The sequence below is a fragment of the Littorina saxatilis genome, linkage group LG1, assembly GCF_037325665.1.
Source record: "Littorina saxatilis isolate snail1 linkage group LG1, US_GU_Lsax_2.0, whole genome shotgun sequence".
In the NCBI taxonomy this organism is placed as follows: domain Eukaryota; kingdom Metazoa; phylum Mollusca; class Gastropoda; order Littorinimorpha; family Littorinidae; genus Littorina; species Littorina saxatilis.
The window spans coordinates 105,156,186-105,169,497 of NC_090245.1; the positions used below are offsets into that span (position 1 = coordinate 105,156,186).

At 44.9% G+C, this 13,312-nt stretch overlaps 2 protein-coding genes across 2 annotated transcripts in view; both read right to left on the reverse strand.

The window, feature by feature from the left end:
* Window positions 1-13,312, reverse strand: part of LOC138948783 (focadhesin-like) — a 106,787-nt gene that overhangs the window by 11,227 nt on the left and 82,248 nt on the right. Inside the window, exons 20-23 of the mRNA XM_070320398.1 lie at window positions 10,507-10,732; window positions 9,619-9,876; window positions 8,562-8,632; window positions 5,699-5,843 (exon numbers count right to left, since the gene is read on the reverse strand). Of these exons, the coding sequence (XP_070176499.1) occupies window positions 5,699-5,843; window positions 8,562-8,632; window positions 9,619-9,876; window positions 10,507-10,732 (700 nt within the window). The remainder of the gene's footprint in view (window positions 1-5,698; window positions 5,844-8,561; window positions 8,633-9,618; window positions 9,877-10,506; window positions 10,733-13,312) is intronic.
* On the reverse strand, window positions 11,513-12,171 carry LOC138951105 (uncharacterized). Its single transcript, XM_070322762.1, has 2 exons — window positions 11,884-12,171; window positions 11,513-11,716 (listed from the first exon to the last, which is right to left on the reverse strand). Exons 1-2 carry the CDS (start codon window positions 12,169-12,171, stop codon window positions 11,513-11,515), a joined length of 492 nt encoding a protein of 163 aa, XP_070178863.1.

Genomic DNA, 13,312 nt, shown 5'->3' on the forward strand with positions numbered 1-13,312 from the left:
TTGGCCTATGCTGCAGCAGGTGGCGTGTAAGATTCCTGGCACGGTTACATTGATAAAATGTGACCCTCCACCACGAAATGAGTCGCATGTCATCTCGCGCGGTTCTGCGCTAGGCTTAATATAAGTCTTGTGTGAGTGTCTGGTAACAGTGTGTGGGTCACCTTAGTCACAGGCTTATAACTCAAACAGTTTTTGCTCTTTTCTGAAACGGTTTTCACCACTGGATAGAGCATAAAACACTCTTTAGGAAAATGTAAAAATATGAAAATCATGCAAAGGTGACATGCGACTCATTCCGTGGTGGAGGGTCACAAATTATAGTGTTTGGTGTTTCTGACATAACCTTTTTGTGTGTGAACGTGTAGCTGAACTGATTGCACAGGCATGCACTGATCTTGAACAAATATCTGTATGGATACATTTTGCATTTGTTGTATTTCCTTCCTTAAATGTGAGTTTTCAAGCCAGCAACATTCGTCCTGCGAAGCTTCAACCAAATCTGTGAATGCGGAGGCATGCTCCCATCGTACTAAGTCCTGAGTTTCCAAACAGGTGTGCATTAAAGACCACCTAAACCATGTCAGTGCACTTTAGTTACTAAGAGCTGTGTGTGCAAAGTGTGTGTGTGTGTATGTGTGCACAATGTGTGCACAATGTGTGCGTGTGTGTGTTTGTGCTTCGGTGCATGTGAGCGTGCACTTTAGTATTTTTCACTTATTCAAATAGTTGCTTAACTGTTTTGTGCCGCCCATCCCCCCTCCTCCCCCTTCACTCACTGAGAGTTTTGTGTTAGCCTGTGTACATCAAATGCTATTTCTTTATTTGGTGTTTAACGTCGTTTTCAACCACGAAGGTTATATCGCGACGGGGAAAGGGGGGAGATGGGATAGAGCCACTTGTTTATTGTTTCTTGTTCACAAAAGCTCTAATAAAAAAATTGCTCCAGGGGCTTGCAACGTAGTACAATATATTACCTTACTGGGAGAATGCAAGTTTCCAGTACAAAGGACTTAACATTTCTTACATACTGCTTGACTAAAATCTTTACAAAAATTGACTATATTCTATACAAGAAACACTTAACAAGGGTAAAAGGAGAAACAGAATCCGTTAGTCGCCTCTTACGACATGCTGGGGAGCATCGGGTAAATTCTTCCCCCTAACCCTATGGGGGAATCAAATGCAACCTCTACCCCATTTTTTCAGGAACCAAAAAAAACCCACACTTCTCATAGTAAACCATAGCAATAACGCCTTCTATCCATGGGCAAGGGACTAAACTCGTGCCGTGAGTACACAAAGAGACACGAGTACACGTGACACAGATCAGCCTCGCTTTCAACTCTTGGGGCTTGGCTCTACCACTTCCGGTCGCACTGAATTGTGGTCTGACTCCAGTCTACTCTCGTCGCAGGAGAGTGAGGTAGCACCTGATACGTGTTGATACAGACTTACTGTCGGCTTCCTTCTCTTCCGCATTCCCTTCCTTCCGCTTCCGGCTTCCTAACCCAGCTGCTAGAGCGTACGTGCTACGCGAGAGAATGTGTCACTATTGACGTCAAATGACGCGGCGTTTCTACGGTCGTTATCCTTACAACAGGTTTGTGCTGGAGTGGATGTTTGTCACAATCCGGATTCCTTGTAGACTCATTGTAGTGTGGGTGGTGTTTTGTTGATTTAACTGCGTGATTAAAGGCAGTACAAGTGCTTTGCACCTAAAATTCCTGCCCGACTCGGAACATAATTATTTCCCACAGTGCTGTTAAGTAGTGAGCGCGCGCGCACACACACGCACACACACACACACACACACACTGACACACACACACATACACACCGGGCATAAACGCGTGCGCGCGCGCTTACACTATTGCCCTCGTGAGTAACAGGGACCCCGGATATCCCTGCAGATATACCGGCCGTGGCTGCTGTTCAGACAAACTCACATACTTAAACGCAAATTCAATGGAATACATGGCCTAATATCATGAAAGCAACAATGAGACACTTCCATTAACGGTTACGTGCGCATGCATAGACGCGGACCTTCCAAGGGTCCCCACATTATCTGGTAGGTACTCTCGTGAGACCGAGGCAGGGCGTTTTTACATTTAGTCAAGTGGGGGGAATCGAGACGAGGGTCGTGGTGTATGTGCGTGCGTGTGTGTGTGTGTGTGTGTGTGTGTGTGTGTGTCTGTGTGTGTGTGTGTGTAGAGCGATTCAGACTAAACTACTGGACCGATCTTTATGAAATTTGACATGAGAGTTCCTGGGTATGAAATCCCCGAACGTTTTTTTCATTTTCTTGATAAATGTCTTTGATGACGTCATATCCGGCTTTTCGTGAAAGTTGAGGCGGCACTGTCACGCCCTCATTTTTCAACCAAATTGGTTGAAATTTTGGTCAAGTAATCTTCGACGAAGTCCGGACTTCGGTATTGCATTTCAGCTTGGTGGCTTAAAAATTAATTAATGACTTTGGTCATTAAAAATCTGAAAATTGTAAAAAAAAATAAACATTTATAAAACGATCCAAATTTACGTTCATCTTATTCTCCATCATTTTATGATTCCAAAAACATATAAATATGTTATATTTGGATTAAAAACAAGCTCTGAAAATTAAATATATAAAAATTATTATCAAAATTAAATTGTCGAAATCAATTTACAAACACTTTCATCTTATTCCTTGTCGGTTCCTGATTCCAAAAACATATAGATATGATATGTTTGGATTAAAAACACGCTCAGAAAGTTAAAACAAAGAGAGGTACAGAAAAGCGTGCTATCCTTCTTAGCGCAACTACTACCCCGCTCTTCTTGTCAATTTCACTGCCTTTGCCATGAGCGGTGGACTGACGATGCTACGAGTATACGGTCTTGCTGAAAAATGGCATTGCGTTCAGTTTCATTCTGTGAGTTCGACAGCTACTTGACTAAATGTTGTATTTTCGCCTTACGCGACTTGTTTGTTTTAGAAGAGGGCGGGTTACTTCACATGGTTGTGACATTGAGACTCTCTCTCTCTCTCTCTCTCTCTCTCTCTCTCTCTCTCTGTTTTATTTCACCCAAATGGCAAATCAGTCGGCGTTCAGAACACAACCCTCATGCTACATAGCACTTGTAAGTTTAGTTTTTCAGTGGTTGAAAATTCATACTCGGTACGGTTATTGTAGTTTTGAACCATTTGAAGATTCGAACCGACGGGGTAATAATTATCTAGATATTGCCGATATATTACGTGCTGTTCTCTCCGTTGACTTTGCTAAAGCATTTGATGTGATGCACCATGACCGACTTCTTGGGAAACTCTCACTATACGGGAATGAGGAATGAGACAATTTTTTTTAAATAAATAAAGTCATTTCTCTCTGATCGAGTACAAGCTGTGTACGGCAACGGATTTATGTCTAGTATGCAGTCAGTAGGTTATGGCATTCCACAGGGATCTGTACTCGACCCTCTTTTTCTTACCATTTACATTAAACCTACATAATTATACGGAGCCGGCAACTGTGAACTTTTCGCCGACAATACCACAATTCACACTTCGCACTCAAATGTGAAGGTATTGTCAGAACTACTTCAAGAAAGTGTCAATGAGCTTTTAGCGTGGTTAAACCACATGGCTCTTAATCCAGACAAAAAAAAGCATGCTTACTTTTACCAGACAAAAACGCGTATAACTTAAAATCTAAACTTCCACCATTCAGGATTGACAATCAAACTGTTAAAAAAGTTACTAACCACACAGTTCTATGAGTTATTCTTGATAACGATTTATCATGGACTGGTCACGTTCCAGGCGAATGTAAAGTACTTTCCAAGAGGCTTTATTTTTTGGCCACAATAAAGCACTTTTTGAACAGGCATGGCAGGCAACTCTTCTTTAACGTTCACATTTAGTCAAACATTGATAACGATTCCTAAGCCTTTATTAAGCTTAATAAAAGAACACTCAAGTTTTGGTTTTGAACGAGGATTATCAACTTCGATAATGTGCTGGTGTGGATGTTTCCTTCCACTTAAATCAAGATTTATTTATAATAAAGGTTTTATGATGCATAAACGCATCTTCATTTCATTTTCATTTCTTTATGGACCCATGGCTGGAAAATTCGGGTCGTTTCCTCCCAGTGGAAAGCTAGCAGCAACAGAGTCGCGCTACCCAGGTGTGTGCGTGTTTAGGTGTAATCAGCCACCTGCACTTATGGCAGAACGACCCAGGGGGTGGAACATGGATACCGTCTCTGCTGAGTCTGCACATAAGGCTGACCCGCATCCGTCCCGGGCCGGATTCGAACCCGTGACCCTAGGATCACAAAACCAGTGAGCTACCGGGCCTTCATTATGGGAAGACTATCAGCACCTCTTTCTTCTCAATTCACTTCACACAATTTGAGAGACCCCACAAACATGTATGCTCGTTCGTCTGCCTCATATCGACCTTTTCAAGTCTGGCCTGCTCTTTACGTGAAATAATCTTTGGAATTTACTTCCAAGCATTCTCAGACATTCCATCAATGTCGAGACTTTTAAAGACAGATATTTTTCATTCCTTTTTCATGGCACTTTTCGTTCTCACTCAGCATGAACGTGTTAATTTTTCTGATGCCTTGTTTAATTCTGCCATTCATAGATAACTGTACGTCATTGATTTCATGGCATGTCTTATGTAAATGCACCAAATTGTTATTACTTGCAACGTTGTTGTTCCTGTTATTATTATTCCTCATTTCACGGTGAATTTTTCTCTCTCGACATTTTACGTATTTTTTCTTGTTCGAAACAAAATTCATTATGCACTTGATTTGTTTGTTTGTTTGTTTGTTTGTTTAACGCCCAGCCGACCACGAAGGGCCATATCAGGGCGGTGCTGCTTTGACATATAACGTGCGCCACACACAAGACAGAAGTCGCAGCACAGGCTTCATGTCTCACCCAGTCACATTATTCTGACACCGGACCAACCAGTCCTAGCACTAACCCCATAATGCCAGACGCCAGGCGGAGCAGCCACTAGATTGCCAATTTTAAAGTCTTAGGTATGACCCGGCCGGGGTTCGAACCCACGACCTCCCGATCACGGGGCGGACGCCTTACCACTAGGCCAACCGTGCCGGTATGTATGAACTTGATAATTATGTTTTTATGTTTGTATGAATGTGTTTGTTTGTTTGTTTGATTAACTGTTTTCTGTTTTTGCGTTTGCTTGTTTGTGTGTTTTTAGTTTTGTTTGTTTGTTATCTTAACATTTATAAAACGTATTCTCATTAGGTAACATGGGCGAAGGCTGGACGTAAAAAATGCCATTACCCTCGTTAAAAAAAGAATTCGTCTTTTCTTGTCTTGTCTCTCTCTCATAAACACACGCAAACGCTCACGCACAAACATGCACACGCACGCACACACAGACACACACACACAACCACCACTTGTCTTGTCTCTCTCTCATAAACACACAAACACGCCCGCACACACACACACTCACCCACACAAACACGCCCGCACACACACACACACACACAAAACCACCACTTGTCTTGTCTCTCTCTCTCTCATAAACACACACACACACACACACGCAAACACTTACACACACACACACACACACACTCTCTCTCTCTCTCTTGCAAACACACACACACACACGGCACACACACACACACACAACCATCAATAGATCCATTCCGACCTGGTAAGCACTGTCACCAGGCGGGGTGTTGTCCAGGAGAGGGCCGAGTTTTCCCCACATAGCTGTGACATGGACCCTCGACTCGCTCTGGCCTTCCTGACACAGCCCTGTTAGTGCCAGACCCAGGCCCAAAACACAGCCGGTCCTGGAACAGAAACAGAAATTGAAACGCCGGTAAAACTGGGCAGACCAGCATGCACACTACTGAATGCGGTTTGAAAGAGAGATTCGGATAATACAAATAAAATCTTTGCTGACATTTTTTGCTGAAATTTAGTTATAACCTGGTTCAGCAGCTGCTCACCTTAACGGTTAACGTATCGGGGGAAAGCCGTTTGATAAATCAAATGTCGATCCATTTGCGTACAAAGTAACATTTGTATAGGTTTTCGGGACAAGCAAAACGGATGTTGCTTCATCTTCCAACTTCCTTTTTCGCCGAGATGTCGTCGTGTTTTTTTTCACCCTGACAATAATTCTCTGGTCATATCGAGATAGGTTAAAACGAAAAGAAAACTTAAGCTACAGGTTTTGAAGATCGTAAGAATTAAAAAAGTCTGAGAGAAAGTTTGGGGGGAGGGGGGGTGTTCTGAGTCGCTTCAGTTTACCGCATATAAAATGTGGGTTGGCAAATGCCAGGTCTAAAGGCTAAACAAGAAAACATAACCAAACATTACGAGACAAAAATGTTGCAGCCAAAGAGAGAGAGAGAGAGAGAGAGAGAGAGAGAGAGAGAGAGAGAGAGAGAGAGAGAGAGAGAGAGAGAGAGAGAGAGAGAGAGAAGGGGGAGGGTGGGGGGGGGGGGCAGAGACTTAGATGGTAAGGCTTGAAACACAATAGCCGGAGGCTCGAACTAAGTGCACATAAGTGACTACTTGTTCTCACGCACTTCGACACATAACGTCGGAGAAGTGAGTCCGGAAACTAGAGCTTGAACATCTTGACCTTGCGTCATAACCTTCGACCTCTTCGCCAAGGTCAAAAGCTGTCTGTACCAAGGCCACGTGCTATCTGTCGGGACGGAAACAGGCACTCCAAAGTGTCCCGTTAATGAGAAGCTCTTCGGTGACTTCTGCCAGTCAAGGACACTCTTACAGTTATACAGCAGCACGGCTAATGTTATGTCCTTTCGTGTTTCTTTTACAGGCAACTTAGACAACCAACCGTCTGTGTCGCAAGTACAATCGAACAATTCGCGTCAGTGAAGCGATATATAAACATTGAGTAAATCTGTCGGCATCAAACTATAGGATCAACTCCACACAAAAAAGTCATCGGCGGGACTTCATTCAGATAGTCTCGGCTAACCATACCCAAAGACCGAGACGGGTCACGGTCGTCTCCGCGAAGCACGCGAATATTATACTCAACCTATTTTCTTTAATTCTGAGCGCGTTTTTAAAGTAAACATAACATATCTATATATTTTTAAATTCAGGAGAACATGAGGAACACCATGCAATGATTGTTTGTTCTGTAAATGAAAATTCGTTTTTAATGACATTTTTAATGAGCAAACTTATTGACTAATTAGTAATTTGTAAGCTTCCGAGCTGAAATGCAATCCCATAGTCCGGGCTTCATCGAAGATTGCTTGACCAAAATTTCAATCAATTTCATAAAAAAAATGAGGGTGTGACAGTGCTGCCTCAACTTTCACAAAAAGCCGGATATGACGTCATCAAAGACATTTATCATAAAAGTATACGTCTGGCCGGGAATATCATAGCCAGGAACTCTCATGTAAAGTTTTATGAAGATCGATCGGTTTAGTAGTTTTCTCTCAATCGCTCTAGTCTACACACACACACACGCACAAACCCACCCTTGTCTCGATTCCCCGTCTATGTTAAAACATTTAGTCAAAACTTGACTAAAATCAATGTAACAAGAAGAGCAAACGCTCGATCGAGTCACTTTCGCAGTTCTGAATATTATATGAGGCATCAGATGGACAGGAAGAAATTGCTATTCACAACACAATGAGTCACGTTCACATAAAATTTGAGCCCGGTCACTTTTATAGTTTCCGAGAAAAGCCCAACGTTAAGTTGTGTGTTGCCGAACAGAAAAGGCTAGTTATCTCCCTTGTTTTTCTGATAACGTTCGTAAAAGGCTACAGATGTAAATACTTTGATGTAAAGAATAATCCTACAAAGTTTCAATCACATCCGATGAACTGTGTCAAAGATATAAAATGTCTAATTTTTCCTTTGACGCTGACCTGTGACCTTGAAAAAGGTCAAAGGTCAACGAAACCATCGTTAAAGTGTAGAGGTCATTGGAGGTCACGACTAAACAAAATATGAGCCCGATCGCTTTGATAGTTTCCGAGAAAAGTCCAACGTTAAGGTGGTGTCTACGGACGGCGGCCGGGCGGCCGGCCGGACAGACTAACACTGACCGATTACATAGAGTCACTTTTTCTCAAGTGACTCAAAAACGGCCTTGACTTACTCAACACAGGGTTAATGAAAGAGAGAGTTCTTTGTTATGGAGCAAACAAAAGAAGCAAGGACTTAAAAAAACAAATTGCTTTCCAGTGTCCGTTTTGTGATTTTTGAGTACCAATTTACCTATAATCTTTTGTGATCTACGTGTGTGTGTGTGTGTGTGTGTGTGTTATGTGTGTGTCCGCACACTTGTGTGAAAGTTGAATAGCAAGCAGTTATCCCATCCTCTTCTTTGTGCGCTCGTGTCAGTGTGCGTTACTTTATGCATGTGTATGTAAAAGAGAGAGAGAGAGAGAGAGAGAGAGAGAGAGAGAGAGAGAGAGAGAGAGAGAGAGAGAGAGAGAGAGAGAGAGAGAGAGCTTGTTCGCTAAGCCATCTAGAGGAAGGGAGAGAACTGAGTGAGCGTGTACCTGTTCTCTCGTGCGGTGTCCATACAGCAGTCCTCCAGGGCCCCCATGCTTTGCCATACCGCCGTCTGCCCCTGTTAGCCAAATCACTTGTGTAGATCCAAGAGCACATTTTATTTTGAAGACAGCTTCTTGTCCATGTATATATGTGTGTATGTGTGTGTTACAAGACGTCATACAACATTCTCCAACACGTGCCGTCATTCCGTACTTTCATCATACAGCCTACAGCAGGCAGTTTATCGCCGACGAAATATTGATGAAGAACATACCAAACCTGTTGTGTCCTCTTTTTGCTTAAACATTCTCCAACGTCATTATTCTCGAATACAGATTAAAACATCGACATAAAGAGAACGTACAGGCACATTTCGGGGCACGCATAAGATCGCAAGCAAATTTATTCCAAGCCTACCCTCCTTCCCCCACAACCGGTTCCCCAATATGCCAACGCGCACAAACACACACCACCCTTCACGCACACTCACGAGCATACATACTCACTCACAAAGCAGAACTCAGCCATGTTTTCGTCTTTGTGTTTTAGATTGACGACTACCCCGATCACGCCTCTCTTAAACCTCAGCCCTCGATCCGTCCTCCATTCTTCCCACCCCAAACAACATCCAACACACCCTCCTGCCCCCGACATCACAGACATCCAACACACCCTCCTGCCCCCGACATCACAGACATCCAACACACACCCTCCTGGCCCCGACATCACAGACATCAAACACACACCCTCCTGCCCCCGACATCACAGACATCCAACACACCCTCCTGCCCCCGACATCACAGACATCCAACACACCCTCCTGGCCCCGACATCACAGACATCCAACACACCCTCCTGCCCCCGACATCACAGACATCCAACACATCTTCCTGCCCCCGACATCACAGACATCCAACACACCCTCCTGCCCCCGACATCACAGACATCCAACACACCCTCCTGCCCCCGACATCACAGACATCCAACACACCCTCCTGCCCCCGACATCACAGACATCCAACACACACCCTCCTGCCCCGACATCACAGACATCCAACACACCCTCCTGCCCCCGACATCACAGAAGCGGTCCTCGAACAGCCGTCCCAGCAGCATTCCCAGACCCAGCCCAGAGTGGAAGAGCAGGACGGGCGAGTCGGGCGCCTTTTTCCCACCGGGCAAGCAGCTGGTCAGCTCCCTCAGCACCAGCAGTATGACGTCAGAGTGTCCAGCCGTCAGACACGGGGCCAGTGTGGCCAGGCAGACACACGCCGTGGCCTGCGCCAGGCTGGAGGCCGAGGTTCGATCCTCTGCAGATCTCTGCGCCCAGGTGAAAAACAGAGAAAAGAAAATCTGTTATTCAAAGACGGTGTAATTAATGTACGTTCTGAGGAAATGTCACCATGCAGAGGAAGACACGAACACGCCACCTTCTCGAAGTATCTGCTCTGACCACAAGCGGGAATCGGGAACGAAAATGATCTCAAGAAGCCATAACAACTTTAGTTAGTATGTAAGTAAATAAGTAAGTAAGCCAGCCAGCCAGCCAGTCAGTCAGTAAGCCAGCCAGCCAGCCAGCCAGTCAGTCAGTCAGCGAGCGAATGAGTTAACGAGTGACAGAGTGAAAGCTAGAGCAGCAAGTTTTGAAGCAAGCACTTATATAAGAACAAGTGACCTGCTAACGCTAAAATATTGGACGACGGAACAAAACAGCCGGAAGAAGAACCACAGAAGGTATGAATCAGACAACCAGAATGGTAGGTAATTGGAACATGTATTATTGACAAAACAAAACGTTACATTTACAATAATTGTTTAATTATAATTATTCTAATAGTAATTATTCTAATAGTAATGTTTTGTCCTATCATTCTTTCTTTTTTTATTCTACATTTTGGAACGAATCTGTTTTGGGATTTTTTCAACGAAGGTATATCGAATCAAGCCTACCTGCTGACCCAATCCCAACAGCTTGCCTCTAGACCGATGCGTCACGTCTCGGATGGACAGAATAGTATCCACGGCAACCGTCAGCCAATGAGACTGACTCAGATGCTCCGTGGCCGCGTCACACTCCTTCATCTCTTCAGGGTCAAGGCCGTTGCCATAGCGATGCACGAAGACGACTAGCGAAGCCAAGGCCAGTACGGCATTGGCTTGTTGACTGGGGTTACCCCTGGTAGCAGAAAAGAGTAGCCATATAAAGCGCTAAAGAACAAACACAACTATTAAACAAACAAACAAAAACACATACGCAGCACACTCACAAACACGTACACACACGCGCACACACACACACACACACACACACACACACGCACACACACATACGAAGAAACAAAAAACGCAAAGCAAACACACACACACACACACGCACACAAATACCACACACACACACACGCGCACAAATACCACACACACATACACACACACACACACACACACATACACACACACACACATGCGTGTGCGCGCCAAAGAGAGAGAGGCGGTAGGAAAAGAGAGAGAGAGAGAGAGAGAGAGAGAGAGAGAGAGAGAGAGAGAGAGAGAGAGAGAGAGAGAGAGAGAGAGAGAGAGAGAGAGAGAGAGAGAGAGAGAGAGAGAGAGAGAGAGAGAGAGAGAGAGAGAGAGAGAGAGAGAGAGAGAGAGAGAGCAATCGCAGTTTAGAAAGTTAACTAAGGAATATTTCAAGCAAAGTTTTCATCTGTGTATTCTCTAAATCATCACTGTAGTCTGGACATCAGTGAACGTCATGGGAATACAAAGTAAGCAGGAAGGACAACTTAAACCAGAATTTACGGAAGAAATCCTCCAGCTCATGGGAGTAATCATTTCGCATGAATGTTTCAAAATGTAAAGCAACAGTTGACATGCAATCTCATCTCTGCTCCCAACAGAAAAAATTACAACGAATGTTGGTCGCAGGAAACAGTCTCTGCCACTATTTTTGTTTCCATCATTTTGAACAAACAGCACAGGTGACAACTTTGTCGTTCACGGAAGGTCCACAAGGCAGACTTCCACATCTGGTCACCGTTATGATCGTCACTACTCCCTGGCCGACTTTCAAGGTTCGAATCCACACATATGAACTGGGACCCAGCAGCGTGATTGGAATGGCCAGCCACGAGGAAGCCGCTGTAGTGAAGGTGCCAGCCCGCTGTGCAGACGTTGGTGCCAGGAATCATGATGGTGGTGGGGTAGGAGGTCCGGCACACGGCGCACACAGGATCAGCGTTTTGTTGCGAGTCCGTTGTGTCATACTCAGAACCGTTGAGAAAGGCCGAGTAGCCAGCACGGATGCTGCGATCACTGGGAACGGGAGACATGGTAGTTGGTGGCAGCTCCGGTCTCGGAGTAGAACGACCCTCCCACCACCCCGGAGTAGACGAGCTGAGAGGCGTCAGTGCAGCGAGAACTGCACCAGTGGACGAAGGTGGAGCTTCGGGCGTCCTTGATGTCCTGGTCTTGATGAGAACTCTGGATCTTCAGTGCCTGGACGTCTGCGCCGACCTCGTTCAGTCGTTGGCCCATGTTAGTCACAGCCGTTTCCCTCGGCCTGATGTCGTCGTCGGATCGACTCATGATGTCACTGATGTCATTGGCTGGTGGCATCATGTGGTTGTTTCTTTTCGAACGTAAGGTTGAACCACCATAATGAATGTTCTTGTGAACGCCTTTGGTCAAAGAATCAAGCTGGTCCTCTGTCTTCAACAGTCCTACATTCGTGTTTGAATCATGCTGTGTTTGAGGTAATGTTTCTTCAGGCACCTTTGTGCCCTGTTGACGAAGCAAGGCCTCATGGTGGGACAGCTTGTTCTGCATCACAAAAAGCTGATGTTGTTGCTCTACCATCAACCGCTCCAACTGTTCCACTCTGACGTCACATGATGACGTCGCTGCATTTTTGTCGACGTAAGCATGAATAGGACCGATATATCCGCAGAGCAACGTCAAAATAAAGGGGAAAGGCGAAGAGAGCATCGTTGGTAAGTTTAAATCTGCTACGTGTGGATAGCTCTGGAAATCCGAGAATTAAGACGGACGAACTGATAGTCAATAGATAAGGAAGCATATATATATATAGTCCAGCGTTCTTTGACGACAGCGACGCAATTCACAAATAATCTCTCCCCCCCCCCCACACACACACACTTTATTTCTTTCTTTCTTTATTTGGTGTTTAACATCATTTTCGTCCACGAAGGTTATATCGCGACGGGGAAAGGGGGGAGATGGGATAGAGCCACTTGTCAATTGTTTCTTGTTCACAAAAGCACTAATCAAAAGCCACACCAGTGCCCTTGTCAAACAGGCAGCATGACAACGGAACACCTGCTGCAGACTTGCCCACTACACGATGGCCTCAGGAGCCAGATATGGGCGGGGGCGACCACGGTGCAAGGGAAGCTCTATGGCAGTCTGGACGACCTACAGCGCACGGCAACATTTGCGCGGGGAACCGGCGTTTCCATCTGAGTGATCGACAAGAAGAAGAAAAGCCACACACACACGCAAACACAGAGATAACAGAGGTGAGGTAAGTAGGACATCGTCTAAATATACACTGTGGTTATAAGATAAAACCGCACGTCCTGAGGATCAGGCGGTCAGGAAGAGAACCAGGACAAACGCTTTAACACTTTCCTTTCTCACTCTTTTTTTCGTAGCAACCTGCATTATAAAGATAAGTAAGACAGAGATATTTCACACACACAGCAGTCACATCAAAAAACAGTATACGAACTATTAAACG

Bases quoted from the DNA above. Each gene is read 5' to 3' on its own strand.
- LOC138951105 (XM_070322762.1), bottom strand. From the start codon at position 12,171: ATGCCACCAGCCAATGACATCAGTGACATCATGAGTCGATCCGACGAC. The intron at 11,717-11,883 runs GTCTCCCGTTCC...ACGTCTGCACAG, and splicing joins GAGCTGCCACCAACTACCAT to CGGGCTGGCACCTTCACTAC.